Below are 14,779 nucleotides of genomic sequence, written 5' to 3'. Positions count from 1 at the left end.
ACATTGTACCTTAGAAAACTTCAAAAGAAAGGTCTGATTCACGTGCTGCTGAATACATTTCCACTAGAATCTTCCGTACAATCTTACATGGTCATATTTACTATATGACAAATGAGCCGTGGCCCAGCCCATGTGGCTGTCAGGAAATCAAACATTTTACCAGTACCGGGCAGGCCCGCCCATTCGCTAACCACCAAGCCTGTGCGCTGTTTCCGTCTGAATGTCTTGACGAAAAGTAGAGTTGTTGGGACACCCTATTCATCGGAAAGACTAATAATAATAAAAATAATTACTATTACTTGGTCCATGTTTAAGGTATAATAATTACTGGGTCTACATATAAGGTTGTCCCATTTTTCTTATCTTATTTATTTTTTACTTAAAGTGCTTTCCTGTATTAAATTAAGAAATTTTTAAAAAAAGACAAAAAATAAAAATACATACCAAATGTTAGGATCCTAAAAATTGAGTTTTGATTTGAGTTTAATTAATATAATATTAATCTATTAAATAATAAAACATTTATTTTTATCATTTAATAAACAAATGACACATGATAATGTACCCAAGTTAGAACTCAACTGCGTTAAAAAAAAAAATAATAGTTGGAACTCAACGATCTAAATCCAAACATTCTTAATATGAAAAAAGGTTTTTGTTGAGGAAATACACTTGTCTCGTCTGTAATGTGACATAAATTATAAATATGTGTATTACTATATGTCAATTGAAACGGCATCGTTGGGTGAGAATCGCCCAGATGCGAACAGCAAAAATATAAATCACCGCATTAAGCAAACTAAAATACACGGCACCTTCGGTTCGTTTATCTCCCGCCATTAACTCTCATCGTCTTTAAACCCTAACCAGAAATTGGCATTTTGGAATTTACTTAATTGTATCTTAACTTGTAAATTATTGCTGACACACACACTCACTAACATTAAAATTAACAATGAAATGATATGGTATGATTGTTTATAATGTGAGGAAAAAACAAAAAAAAACAAAAGTATCCCCTGCCGTCCGATCAAGCATTTTGATATTGTCGTTTGATCGAATTCGAGCAAAATGTCTTCTTGGGGTTTGGGATGGAAGCGACCGTTGGAGATCTTCAAATTGACTCTCAGTTATGGTACCGAAGAAGCCGGATATGACCCCTTCAACCGATTATCTACGTCATCGTCATCGTCAACATCGTCTTTGTCGTCACCGACGGTGATGACGAGAGATCCGGAATTAGGGTTCCGGATTGATCTGGAGTGGACGAGTGGCGAGGAGGAGGATCAGGTGGCGCTAAAGCTGCAATCGCAGTTGATGGTGGCTTTGCCTGTGCCGGAAGACACGGTGGTGGTTGAACTGGCGCCGCAAGAGGAGGGCGATGTTGCTACTGACGCGGCGAATGTGGGAGTTGAAATGAGGGTGGTGAAGAGGAGAGAGCCGTTACGAGCGGTAGTCTTGACCAAGGGGGTCGGGTCGGGTCATCTGAGCGATGGGATTGGGGTTTTGACCCGGCTCATGAGATCCGACTTGTCTACTAGTGGTCCGGGGAACAACATGGGGTCCGGTTTCTGCGACCATTGGAAGACTGTCACAGCGGTTAGCCTATGCGGTCTTGGTCTGTCGGTGAGTTTGTTATATTTTATTTTTTTTGTGAATTCAAACGGATTATTGGCAAAACTAAGTTCTAATGGCTAAATCAATTTTTGGTAGCACTCAAACAGTTTTAATATATGGTTTTGACAGGCGTTGCCAGTTGAGTTGACCCGTTTGCCGGTTCTGGAGAAACTTTACCTTGATAACAACAGGTTATCAACTTTGCCACCTGAGCTAGGTGCCATGAAAAATTTAAAAGTTCTCATTGTTGACAACAACATGCTTGTTTCTGTTCCTGGTAAGCATGGAACTGTTATATGTATGTATGTCTATATTGACTTGCTTAATATACAAGTTCTGTAGCAAGCAGAAAACTCCTTGTGATGTGGATTCCTAGTCTGCTTATGTCTCGTGCAATTTGTCTGCTTAATTGATTTCTTTTTAAATTATATGCAGTTGAACTGAGAGAGTGTGTAGGACTGGTGGAGTTATCATTAGAACACAACAAGCTTGTTCGGCCTCTTCTTGATTTCAGGTCAATTAGACAGTGACTTATCATTTTTGAGTCTATAACTTGTTAACTTCATCAATTAAGCTTGTAGCTTCTATAGTTTTCTTTGTCTCTAATGTGTCTATCCATTTGAATGGCAGGGCTATGGCAGAATTGAAAATTCTAAGGCTCTTTGGAAACCCTCTTGAATTCCTTCCAGAAATTTTGCCACTGCTTAAACTTCGACACTTGTCTCTTGCAAATATTAGGATTGTGGCTGATGAAAACCTTAGATCAGTCAATGTCCAAATCAAGGTAGTGGTTGATAAAGCTTTTTGAACATTTTTTGGCATTCTTAAGCTAGAGATAATTATTAAGTTTTATTGTACTTTTTTCTTTGGTTGCAGATGGAGAACAATTCTTATTTTGGAGCATCTAGACACAAGCTTAGTGCCTTCTTCTCTCTCATATTCCGTTTCTCTTCCTGTCACCACCCTTTACTAGCATCTGCACTGGCAAAGATTATGCAAGACCAAGAAAACCGGGTAGTTGTTGGCAAAGATGAAAATGCTGTGCGGCAGCTTATTAGTATGATAAGTAGTGATAACCGTCATGTGGTATGTTCTCACACTTGTAACCATGAAAGAAGTCCAACCTGCTTATTTGTTCTTTTGTTTGGCACTTTCTTAATATTCTTACTTCTTTGGCAGGTCGAACAAGCATGCTCTGCTCTATCATCCCTTGCTGGAGATGTATCCGTGGCAATGCTGTTGATGAAATGTGACATCATGCAACCTATTATAGTAGTGCTGAAATCTTTTGCTCCAGAAGAAGTAAAATCTGTTCTGCAAGTTGTGGGACAGTTGGCTTTTGCATCCGATACTGTAGCTCAGAAGATGTTGACTAAAGATGTGTTGAAGTCATTAAAATTGTTATGTGCACATAAAAACCCAGAGGCAAGTACAAATTTCCTGGTGTGTACCGATTGGTTATGCAGTGGTCATCTAATGTTGAAAAGTTTATCTTTTGTTAGGTACAAAGGTTTGCTTTGCTTGCAGTTGGAAATTTGGCCTTCTGTTTGGAGAATCGCCGTATTCTAGTTACTTCTGAAAGTTTGCGGGACCTTTTGATGCGTTTGACTGTTGGACCTGAACCCCGTGTAAATAAAGCTGCAGCTCGTGCTTTGGCAATTCTCGGTAAGTTTCTGAATCTGTCTTTGGCTGTATTTTGAGATCATTTAACCAAATAGGCCTGGTCAATTCATCGTGTGCCTTTGTAGGAGAAAATGAAAGTTTGCGGCGTGCCATAAGGGGGAGACAAGTTCCAAAACAAGGACTGCGCATTCTCTCAATGGATGGAGGTGGCATGAAAGGTCTGGCAACAGTGCAAATTCTTAAAGAAATTGAGAAAGGAACTGGTAAGCGGATACATGAGTTGTTCGATCTTGTATGTGGCACATCAACTGGTGGCATGCTTGCTATTGCTCTTGCTGTTAAGCTAATGACCTTGGATCAGTGTGAAGAAATATACAAAAATCTGGGTGAGTTTGGGGAGCCAAAAGTTAGCTTTTCCGAATGGCTTATTTATTTGTTCAATTTACTTGTCTCATTCTGCAATTATGGTTCTTTAGGGAAACTTGTCTTTGCTGAGCCTTTTCCAAAAGACAATGAAGCTGCAACATGGAGAGAAAAGTTGGATCAAATTTATAAAAGTTCATCGCAGAGCTTTAGAGTTGTTGTACATGGATCTAAAGTATGGATTGTTCTTTCTATTTGATTTTTCTTCTCTCCTTGATAAATTTGCAGTATGGACACATGTGAATAGATGCATGCATAAAATTAGTATATACACAGAAATCAATAATTTATGTCCCAACTACACAAGTCGGATCATGCAGATCTTGTTCTTCATTTTAGACTGGTCTATGAGCCTTTGTCATTGTTTGCCTCTTTGTTGTAAATTTTCTTGATCAAGAGGTACTTTAGTTGATAATATAAAGTTACAGTTTAAATAGATAAATGCCATTTACAGTTTCAGATATTTAATGCCTTGAAATTAGATAATTTCATTTTTTCTTGCAGCACAGTGCAGATCAGTTTGAGAGGTTGTTGAAGGAAATGTGTGCTGATGAGGATGGGGATCTATTGATAGAATCATCTGTGAAAAACATTCCCAAAGTTTTTACTGTGTCAACTTTGGTGAATGTGATGCCAGCACAGCCGTTCATATTCCGCAATTATCAGGTTTGACAGAAATACTTCTTTCTCTCAGAGTAATTTGGACACATCAATTTATTTCCAGGATTGTTATTTTTCTGTTTTGTTCTGTTGCATATATGTAGCATGATTTTTTAAATTATGGTAATTATTCTGACTTCTCTTTATGGTTTCAACATGCAGTACCCTGCTGGAACACCAGAAGTTCCTTTTTCAATTTCAGAAAGTTCCGGAATCACTGTGCTGGGATCACCTACTACTGGTGCTCAAGTTGGTTATAAACGCAGTGCTTTTATTGGGAGTTGTAAGCATCAAGTATGGCAAGCTATAAGAGCGTCATCTGCAGCTCCTTATTATCTCGACGATTTCTCAGATGGTGCATTCTTCTTGCACCTTTTTTTTCCAGTTGTTCGTGCTTGGCCATTTTGATCCTTTTTTGTTCTTCTATTCTAATTTTTAAATGTTCCGAAACAACTTCACAGATGTATTCCGCTGGCAAGATGGTGCAATAGTAGCAAACAATCCTACCATATTTGCCATCAGAGAAGCACAACTTTTATGGCCTGACACAAGGATAGACTGCTTAGTTTCTATTGGGTGTGGCTCTGTTCCAACAAAGGTAAACAGTGTCTTAATTTTGTTTTCTGAGAGATGGTTATTAGATTCTGGCTTTAATGTTAGTTCTTAACCTTCTTCCTTTGGTCACAGTTTTTGCATGAATTAGTGAAGTTTCATAAAGGGAAATTATCTTTGCACCACCTTTATTTTGTCATATGTATATCTAACCTCCTCAAAATTTTGACATATTTTTTGCACCACATTTATTTTTAAGTTTGTATCAATAAACCACTTTAACACTACAAAATAACTATCTTAGCCTTAAATGAATTAAAAGACCATTCTAGTTTACAAAATTTTGAGAAAAAAAATTATAATTACAAGAATACCCCTGAATTTAATAAAATAAATAAATCTAAATCCAATATGTGGATTTTTTTTTTAATTATAATTTCATTTAAGAATTATCATGTTAAGTTTTTGTAATTATAATTTCATTTAATTTGTATAGGGAAGTTTACAATAATATAGGGATTACAATAATTATAGTGAGCTTTTCTCTTCATGTTAAGTTTTGTAAACTTCCCTATGCTTAATTTAATAACAAAAATTAAATGAAATTAAAATTGCAAAAAATTATAATTACAACGTGTTAAATTTTTTATAATTATAATTTCATTTAAAAATTATCATCTTAGATTTTGAGATTTATTTGTTTTATTGAATTTAGGGGTACTTTTGTAATTATATTTTTTTATTTTTTAAAATTTTATAGAATAAAATAGTCTTTTAACTCATTTTGTGGTAAAATGGTTATTTTTATTGTCAAAGTGATTGATTGATATGAGTTTAGAGACAAAGGTGGTGCAAAGAACATATCAAAATTTTGTATTGGTTAAATTTACATGTGACAAAACAAAAGGGTGCAGAGATAATTTCCCTTTCATAAATAAAGGATCTTCTTCGTTATGTATATTCAATTTAAAATTTTCACTGATTCATAAAGCTTGAAATTCCCAACCTTTTCCACAGTCCACATGGGAAGTCCTCCGCTGCCATCTAGGCACTGCCCTCTGTAGTAAAGAATTAAATGCAGATGATCATACAAGTTGACTTTTGAATTTTTTTTCCTTGTTAATAGAGTCTTTATTTTCAATAGTTTTATATTGAAAAATCTTTAGATGGACATATTCAGTGGCATGCTGCTGGATATTCTCTATTGTGTTGAACTGTGATTCATTTATCAGATAGACCGACCCTCAATTTATGAACATGCACTCCTATTAAAACGTATTTCTTTTACAAATATATTTAAGTCTAGTGTCGCTTTTATACTGGAACTGGTTCAAAATATCTTTTGATGACTGGGAGCTCTCATTTCAGTGTAGTATTTGTCGCTCCCTTCAAGACCTCCTTTTTGTTTTTTTTTGGTTTTGGTTGAGAAAAGGATGATTAAACAATATCTTCCACTTCACAAGCTTCTTTTAGGCATTTCTGTTCCATGTTGGACTCTTAGAAGTATTGAGATGACTGTAGGTAAGAAACCTGGGTATGACTTGATTAGAATGCTGGACTACAAAGGTTTCTTACAATACTAGACGATAGCACTTGTGTTTTCTAGTGATTATAATCCCTTACTCTTGCAAGCAAACATTGCATTTGCAGACTCGGAGAGGTGGTTGGCGTTATCTGGATACTGGGCAAGTCTTGATTGAGAGTGCGTGCTCTGTAGATAGGGCGGAGGAAGCATTAAGCACATTGCTGCCTATGCTTCCTGAAATTCAGTACTACCGGTTTAATCCAGGTTCTATATCTGTAATGTTTTCTTTACTTTTCTTTTCTTTTTGTTGTTACCGAGGAACCTCTTGTCACCCTCAAATTAACAGTATCCCCTTGGACTTGAACATTGATTTCTTGCTTCCACTGCAAGAGGCCAACCAACTGGGTCATCCTTTGGGAATCTGTAGTGTTTTATTTTTTCTTTGAGCATCATATGTGAAAGACTATCTTTTCTATTTGACCTTGACAGGATACTGACCAGTTGTCATTTGATATAGTTTTATTCCTGTACTTCGTTTATTTATCTGGAAAGATATTCCTAAAGATTGTCATTTTATGAAAGAATCGTGACTCTCACTTAGTATTCCACATGATTTGCCCACAGTTGATGAACGATGTGAGATGGAGCTGGATGAGACTGATCCAGCAGAGTGGCTTAAGTTGGAAGCTGCAGTTGATGAATACATCAATAACAATTCTGAGTCCTTCAAGAATGTCTGTGAGAGACTGCTTCTACCTTTCCAACAAGATGAGAAGTGGTCAGAGAATTTGAAATCTCAGCATTTTCCCCGAGGAAAGGTGTCTAACACAGGTAGCATGTCTTATATTTTCTCTGATTTTATATAGTTTTTATATATATGATAATCTTCCCACTGAACGCTTTTTTTTCCCCTCTCCTGGAATTTTAGATGAGATTAGCCCATCCTTAGGTTGGAGGCGTAATGTACTGCTTGTTGAAGCTATGCATAGTCCTGATTCAGGAAAAGTTGGGCACCATGCTCGGGCACTTGAATCATTTTGTGCTAGTAATGGAATAAGGTTATCTCTTTTGCATGGAATTTCCGGAATTGGGAAGTCTATGCCTGGAGCAACATTCCCCACACCATTTTCCTCTCCCTTGATCACTGGAAGTTTCCCCTCAAGCCCACTTTTGTACAGTCCAGATGTTGGTCCACAGAGGATTGGCCGAATAGATATGGTTCCACCTTTAAGCTTGGATGGATTACAAGCTGGAAAGACATTTTCATCTCCCCCAGTGTCTCCTAAGGCTCACAGGCCGCTCTCTTTACATGTCCGATCATTGTATGAGAAGCTACAAAGTTTACCTCAAGTTGGCATTGTTCATTTGTGCCTTCAAAATGATACAGTTGGCTCACTATTAAGGTCAGCATGACCTTACCTTTGTGTTAAATTCTTATTCTCTCTCGTGTCTGTTCGGTTTCACTCATATTCCTAACTGTGATGTGCTTATTGTTCAGTTTCACTCGTATTCCTAATTGTGATGTGCTTATTTATTAGCTGGCAGAATGATGTGTTTGTGGTTGCTGAACCTGGCGAACATGCAGACAAGTTTCTACAGAGCGTCAAGTCAAGTTTGTTATCAGTGATGCGGAGCAACCGTAGAAAGGGTGCATCAGTTCTTTCCAATATATCAACAATTGCTGATCTGATTCACTTTAGACCATACTTCCAAGTGGGAAATGTTGTCCACCGTTATATAGGACGCCAAACCCAAGTACGCATCCTCTACATTTTCCTTTCATTTAGATGATCTTCTGTTGCTTGTCAGGGGTTATCAAACTAAAAATCTGTCTTGTGATGTTTGGGAAGGTTATGGAAGATGACCATGAAATTGCAGCATATATGTTTCGTAGAACTGTCCCTTCCATGCACTTAACACCTGATGATGTTCGTTGGATGGTATGTACTTTTACTTAGTTATCCCTTCATCTCCAACTTCTATGGAATTTCACAGCTATAGATAGAGAAAATTGGCAGATGATGTTTAATCGTACTTCTTGACTTGTAATATGCGTTGCTCGTCTATCTTCATCGTTGTTATATTTCCTTGAATGGATTTAGTTTCCCCTTGCATGGCAGTATTTGTTAAACCTTAGGCATTTTTTACTAGAAGATATTAATGAACTGCACTCAGTTTTCTATTTGCATTTATGTGGCTGATGCAGCTATAAGTCTCAGATCCTTAATTGTTTGAAAAGCTTTGAATTTTATTTTTTACCTCTTTTAATTTTATAATGATTTTTGATAAGGTTGAAGTCTCTTTTTATTCTCCCTCGAAGATGTGGTTGATACCAATGTTTTGTGTTATCCCAGATTGGAGCTTGGAGGGAGAGGATCATAATTTGCACAGGAACATATGGGCCTACCCCACCTGTAGTTAAGGCATTTCTAGACTCCGGTGCCAAAGCTGTTGTTTGCCCTTCAGCTGAACCACGGGAAATGTCGCTCACATCATTCCATGGATCTGGAGAGTTCAATGTTGTGGAAAATGGGAGGTTTGAAATCGGAGAGGAAGAGGCGGAAGATGAAGATGTTGAACCTTCCAGTCCAGTGAGTGACTGGGAGGATAGTGAACCTGAGAAGAGTGGGGAACATTTGATGGGTGTTTGGGATGACGAAGAAGAGGAGCTCTCGCAGTTCATCTGTCACTTATATGACTTTCTGTTTCGGGAAGGTGCAAGAGTAGATGCTGCTTTACAAAAAGCTCTTGCCTCACATAGGAAGCTGAGGTATATCTGCCATCTTCCCGGTATACGGTAGATTTTTGGATAATTCTCATACAAGAATATGAAAGAAAAAGGAAAAAGAAAAAAGGGAAAAAGTTGAAAAAAATAATAGAAAGAAAGAAATCAAAAGAAATAAGAATATAGATGAGTGTGGATACATAAATGAGAGGGGACATCCAATTTTGAGGCTTACAGAAAATTTGTTGTCTTTTATTGATCGCATAAGCAGGAGTATATTAATTAACTTCTTTCCTTTTTCTGAAATATAAGATTTTTAGACTTAGTTTTGCCTGAAAGCTTTACCTTTTAGTCATCCATTTATGCAAGTCTCCTATCTCTGAACCCCAAACTTGAATGGGCATTTTACAGAGGCATTTGAATGTACATTGATGATTGATCTGATGCTTGTGATTACCTACCTGATCAGTACTGCATGTTGTAAAGCTAATAGATTAGTCCAGATTAGCAATTTTAATCAAGTGGGTAATGAAAAACTTTAGTTCTTGTATGAGGTCCCCCGGTAATTCACTCACGTGGTGGCACAGTACACCCTTTGCCTATAATGCTTTTCTGATGAATGGATACAAATACGTGACTGTATTCTCAACAGTACGGTACCGTAGTTTGATGAGCAAATGAAATGATCAATAAGCTGATAGTGAAATGGTGAATTTCTTGTCATCTTTCAACTCTTTTCAATAGTGCTCCCTCTCCCTAATTATTTTGTCATGGATGATGTCCTTCAGCTGACGATTAAATACTTGAAAATGCATTCCATTGTGAACTGACACTTAAAAGCAACAGAGCAAATGCATTCCATTGTGGAAGCCTACCATTTAAGTGATTATAAATGTTTTTTAAGTACTCTTTCGTTGTACAATGGTTGCGTTTTTGATGGTGAAGCTTTGCCTTTCAATTGCTTGTTAGATGACGATGGGGTCTCCACTTAATCCTAGATGACGACAATCCTCAGAGGATGTTCCACCGCAACCACTTTCTTGGACCTAGCAACTGTTAGATTATTTTACAGCCTTACAAATTAACCTATTTTCTCAGCAAATGAAAGAAATGATATCTGGCACTACCACCTTGAATAACTGTTAATCATGTGAACCAGCGGCATGTGGCATAAAAGTGAAAGGAAACGAGCGCAATCAACATCTATGGCACCAAAATCAGATTGTCTATAAAAGCATTAGTTTGTGAAGAGAACAATGAAAATGCTCTCTCTCTTAGACTCCCTCTTTATCCAAGCTTACACGGAAGAAAAGAAATTTGACCTAACAAAAATTATAAGAAATCATAGCAGCATGTTGTTGTTTTAGCACAATAATTCAGAATACCTGATCGGCCAGTTCAGGCCGTACTATTCACAATCACAATCCAACTGTTGAATCAATAGCGTGGAAAAGCAACGACTAATTACGTGACCAAACGTAATTGATAAAAAAGGGTGAAAGGGTGAAACAATTTATCCGGAGAACATGCATGCTTTCATTGCCAGTGCAACAGTTATATGATGACATGAGAAAAGCATAACAAACAAATATGATGTCAATTTGTCTATCAAAGAGCTTCAATCATGCAAAAACTCATGCTGTCCACTTTAATAAAGTAGTATCAATAAAACTTTTACAAAGACCAAAGAGAATTCCCCGACCCAGGGCTGGGGCCACCAATTTCTTCATCCAGAAGCCTCCTACATCACTTGAGTTATACCTCAAAGAATATATAATGCAGCATAAAGCCTGCAACACAAACACCAAATTCTCGGAGAAAATGGCTGCAACTGCTCCAGTTGCTATAGGCACCAGGGGAACTGTGGGATCCCTTGTCAGGAGGGAGATTGAATATTTCAATAAATTTGAGCTACAGCAATGTGCAAGTATTAGGAAACCTCAGGGACAGATTGTTGATATAGCTTCCAGCAGTGGTCATTCCAGGAATAGTTTCTGGTTTGTGATAATGAGATGGAAGAGGAAGAGGCGAAGAGGCAGCAGCAGCTGTATCCTTCCAAGCATATGCTCTGCTGTAGAAGTTGCTGACAGAAATCAGTTGAATGGGATTCCTGGGTTCAACTACAGGATCCTGAAGAATGATGTGAATAACTTGCACATTTAGTTGGTCTTCTTGGAGAGCCGAGATAACAATGATTTCGTGATTACCTGGCCAGTCTGTTATTCATTCACTCAATGGGGAATCTCAGAAAACCATACTCTGGGAGTATCGGATTGTCCTATCAGGTTTATCTTCCTACTAGATCTTTGAAAGGGTTGTTGTCAGGGATGAGCATGAGAGTGCTCATGTTTTTCTTTTCTTTTTTTGTTTTAAGTAATCTTCTCAAGGTATTGTTGCTTTGGCTTCTTCTACTCTGCCGTCAAAATGCGATGATCGTTTCATCTTTCTTGTCATAATATCAAAAGGCAGCATTCATTGATAGTTTCTTCAGAATCCAGTGTCTAGTAAGCAATCATGAATTTTTCTTGCCAGAATAACCTCCTCAGAAATTCAATCTTCTGGTGAAAGTCATGAAACTGCTGCTCTTCTGATACCAGAATTGTTGCTTCTATGCTGTTTCATTAAACTCTGACAGATTTAGATTTTTCCACATGATCAGGGGCGGATTTGATCCTTCCTGTAAGATCAGTTCTTGAAGTATGATGTGCACATATTTGATTTGTAAAAAGTTTTCATTATCAGAAGTAATAGGAGTAAGTAGAAGTTCTCGATCAACAAAGATTACAAAAGTTTCAAATTGCTGTCGTTGATATTAAACACCCCATTTCTAAATACGAAATGCATAATCTTGCAATTCCAACACCACAAACTTGATATTTGCCAATCACGTTACATCGAAAAACAGAAAAAAAAAAAAAAAAAAAACGGAAGTTTTAAACTGCATTTGCATAAATGATTTGACATTTGAACATGAGAAAGGAGTCTAATGAGGAACGGTGGAAGTAGCTTTCACATGAATAAGACTCATTTTGAGCACAAAGATGCCTAAAATTTTGTCAGATAAGAAAGCAAATATTGCAGTTTTAAGTCCAACAGTTTTCTAATATCAACAGCTTGCAGTAATTCACTGTACTGGGGCTCCAGTTGCAGCCTCACAAGTCCAGCTGCCTAATTGCTGATCAGACAAGGGTTACAAGGTCATATATATGCTCCTAAATCTAACAGCAATTCAGCAGTGGGAATGAGAGGAGATTTCATCATTATACAAAAATTTGTAGATTCCAATGTCAGATTCTAAATATTATCTGTTTCACAGAACCTACTATACATCCAATGCCCCAGCAACACTAGGCCTCTTGCTTTCCATTGATTCTTTGTCCTCTAATAGAGTCAACAAACGGCCCACTTAAATCACTACCTTTCTCATCAGTTATTGGACTACATTTTTCATCAGTTACTGGACTAGATAGATATTCTAGAGCTGTTACGACATCTACCATGAAAGGTCGAGAGTCAGCTTCCTCCTGGAGACACATTCCTGCAACTGCAAGAGCTTGATACAGACCCTTCCGAGGGTATTGTCCTTCCAGCAATGGATCAGCCATCATTGTAAACTTCTTCTTGTCCCTTAACAATGGCTTTGCCTGCAATAAATTGGGAATTGTTACAAATATGATTGTATATTATTTGGAACGAGGAATTCTTTTCAGGATATTAACATACCCAAGTAACTAGATTCTGCTCCTCACTTGGTCTTGAATTATCAATAGCACTTCTACCTGTGATAAGCTCCAGGAGCACAACACCGAAGCTGTATACATCGGACTTTTTTGTCAGTTGACCTGTCATTGCATACTCTGGAGCACAGTAACCATATGTCCCCATAACTCTTGTAGACACATGATCCTTTCCTCCTGTTGGACCTAACTTAGCAAGTCCAAAATCAGACAGTTTTGGATTGAATTCTGCATCTAATAATATGTTTGACGCTTTAAAATCGCGGTATATTACTGGTGGATCGGCAACATCATGCAAGTATTCAAGCCCTTTAGCTGCTCCTCCTGCTATCTTCATTCGCGTAAACCAATCTAGAGGCTCCTGATCTGGAGGTAAATCTGCAAGAAAGGAATGCAATCAGAATATCTCACAAATAAAGCAAAAATTATTCAAACGTAGTTGAAGAATATAATGGTTGTACCAAGAAAGTGATTTTCCAAAGAGCCATTAGACATGAATTCATAAACTAAAATCCTTTGATCACCATCTGCACAATATCCAATCAAATTGACAAGGTTCTGGTGTTGAACCAGACTTAACATCAAAACTTCTGCGAAAAATTCTCTGCTCCCTTGGTTTCCACTCCTATCTAATTGCTTTACAGCCACAACCTGAAGAAATGAAACAAAGAATGAGACTCAAAAGATTGTTTTAAAAAATGTGTGCGCATAAGCGATATTTCATCAAGACCAGATCGAGAGAGAGACTTGATCAACGGCTTCAATGTATCCTTTGTACACCCTCCCATATCCTCCTTCACCCACTAAACAATCAGGATTGAAGTTTTCGGTGGCGTCAGCCAGTTCTTGATATTTGAAAACGTTAGGAGTTTTTTTCGCCTTTCCAAATTTCCGAATCTCAGCAGCTATACGTCTCTGCTTGCTGCTGCCTGCAGATTCATAACATGCATGAATTACATGTGCAAAGAGGACGGTTTTTTTCCTATAACATGAAATATCAGAATTTCATCTGTTCAAACCGCAAAATATTCAAATATCAAGAACTTTGCATAACTAGTGGTGACAAAATCTAATAGTCACCAAAATTCATACGCGCAATCATCTCAATTGACAGAACGCCATGATGATTGACGGATTAAACTTCTAGCCATTTCATTGACCAAAAAGATATTTGATGTCCATAACATTTAAACGGATTTTCTACCAACAGATTCTAGATAATGGAACAATCACGTTGCGTTTTCTATATAACATACCTGTTTTGTGTGACATGCTGTGGATAAAAGCCGAAAAAGTGTTGTCCCTCTTGTGTGCACTGCGTTTTTCTTTAAAAGAAAGACTATGGTTTGCCTTGCAACAATGAAAGCAGTTCATCTCCTTCCTCTTGTTCCTTAACGAAATTCTACCAAACACCCTTTAAAGAGAACTGAGTCAATGTTATTGATCAAATATCTTATTCCGAAACCTGCAGAGGCCCTTGCTAATAACTAGCACGTATTCTCAGATTATAAAAGCTGTAAAATTTGAAGGAAAAAGTCTCAGGAGTATTATGAAAATGTCGGAAACAGAAATACCATACACAGAACAAATTTCTTCGATTGTTCTGGACAATGTAATCAGTATTGGTTTCGCCAGAATTAATCTTCACACGCATGTAATTCGGTAATGTTTTCCTAAATTAGAGAAAGATAATGGAATGGAGAACAAAGACAACACCAAGTTGTTAAGTTGTTCCTCTTAATTAACTAACTGAAACTAATAATTCATTTCTATGAATAGTCTAAATCCTATATTAATATTTTGTGGAAGATTCTATTATCCATGCAACATAAAATTCGAAGACAATTGCATGTATCTTTTTAAGTCTTTTGGTAAGAAATCCATTACGTATAGAAAAAGTCTTTAAAATATTACAAT

General features: G+C 37.2%; 3 protein-coding genes across 5 annotated transcripts; 2 read left to right on the top strand and 1 right to left on the bottom strand.

Moving 5' to 3' along the window:
• The first annotated feature begins 764 nt into the window (after positions 1–764).
• On the top strand, positions 765–9,719 carry LOC18052390 (phospholipase A I). Of its 2 annotated transcripts, XM_024190027.1 has the most exons (18): positions 765–1,626; positions 1,747–1,894; positions 2,053–2,131; positions 2,248–2,401; positions 2,494–2,703; positions 2,797–3,042; positions 3,120–3,282; positions 3,366–3,626; positions 3,717–3,838; positions 4,168–4,329; positions 4,486–4,678; positions 4,785–4,921; positions 6,526–6,664; positions 7,025–7,231; positions 7,329–7,803; positions 7,939–8,155; positions 8,251–8,340; positions 8,755–9,719. In XM_024190027.1, the coding sequence occupies exons 1-18, from the start codon at positions 1,072–1,074 to the stop codon at positions 9,199–9,201; spliced, it is 4,005 nt and encodes a 1,334-aa protein (XP_024045795.1). In that variant the 5' UTR covers positions 765–1,071; the 3' UTR covers positions 9,202–9,719. The 2 variants fall into 2 exon arrangements, with proteins under 2 accessions (XP_024045795.1, XP_024045796.1); XM_024190028.1 differs by lacking the exons at positions 8,251–8,340; positions 8,755–9,719 and having other exon boundaries at positions 7,946–8,113.
• Positions 9,720–10,754: 1,035 nt separating this feature from the next.
• LOC18052389 lies at positions 10,755–11,942 on the top strand. Its single transcript, XM_006448994.2, has one exon. It carries the CDS (start codon positions 10,902–10,904, stop codon positions 11,286–11,288), a length of 387 nt encoding a protein of 128 aa, XP_006449057.2. The 5' UTR covers positions 10,755–10,901; the 3' UTR covers positions 11,289–11,942.
• A 232-nt stretch (positions 11,943–12,174) lies between these two features.
• LOC18052388 (probable serine/threonine-protein kinase PBL23) lies at positions 12,175–14,542 on the bottom strand. 2 transcript variants are annotated; one of them, XM_024190030.1, is made up of 6 exons: positions 14,119–14,542; positions 13,610–13,791; positions 13,324–13,513; positions 13,137–13,240; positions 12,849–13,052; positions 12,175–12,769 (listed from the first exon to the last, which is right to left on the bottom strand). In XM_024190030.1, exons 1-6 carry the CDS (start codon positions 14,234–14,236, stop codon positions 12,473–12,475), a joined length of 1,095 nt encoding a protein of 364 aa, XP_024045798.1. In that variant the 5' UTR covers positions 14,237–14,542; the 3' UTR covers positions 12,175–12,472. The 2 variants fall into 2 exon arrangements, with proteins under 2 accessions (XP_024045798.1, XP_024045797.1); XM_024190029.1 differs by having other exon boundaries at positions 12,849–13,240.
• Positions 14,543–14,779: the final 237 nt, after the last annotated feature.

This window comes from Citrus clementina, unplaced genomic scaffold (genome assembly GCF_000493195.1).
Source record: "Citrus clementina cultivar Clemenules unplaced genomic scaffold, Citrus_clementina_v1.0 scaffold_2, whole genome shotgun sequence".
NCBI lineage: Eukaryota > Viridiplantae > Streptophyta > Magnoliopsida > Sapindales > Rutaceae > Citrus > Citrus x clementina.
The sequence above is the reverse complement of the archived record's forward strand: the minus strand, read 5'-3'. Positions and strand labels throughout refer to the sequence as shown.

Bases quoted from the DNA above. Each gene is read 5' to 3' on its own strand.
- LOC18052388 (XM_024190029.1), bottom strand. From the start codon at position 14,236: ATGAACTGCTTTCATTGTTGCAAGGCAAACCATAGTCTTTCTTTTAAA. The intron at 13,514-13,609 runs GTCTCTCTCTCG...TCATTTCTTCAG, and splicing joins ACATTGAAGCCGTTGATCAA to GTTGTGGCTGTAAAGCAATT. The intron at 12,770-12,848 runs GTATGTTAATAT...AATTTATTGCAG, and splicing joins AGCAGAATCTAGTTACTTGG to GCAAAGCCATTGTTAAGGGA.
- LOC18052389 (XM_006448994.2), top strand. From the start codon at position 10,902: ATGCAGCATAAAGCCTGCAACACAAACACCAAATTCTCGGAGAAAATG.
- LOC18052390 (XM_024190027.1), top strand. From the start codon at position 1,072: ATGTCTTCTTGGGGTTTGGGATGGAAGCGACCGTTGGAGATCTTCAAA. The intron at 3,043-3,119 runs GCAAGTACAAAT...ATCTTTTGTTAG, and splicing joins GTGCACATAAAAACCCAGAG to GTACAAAGGTTTGCTTTGCT. The intron at 6,665-7,024 runs GTTCTATATCTG...ATTTGCCCACAG, and splicing joins GTACTACCGGTTTAATCCAG to TTGATGAACGATGTGAGATG.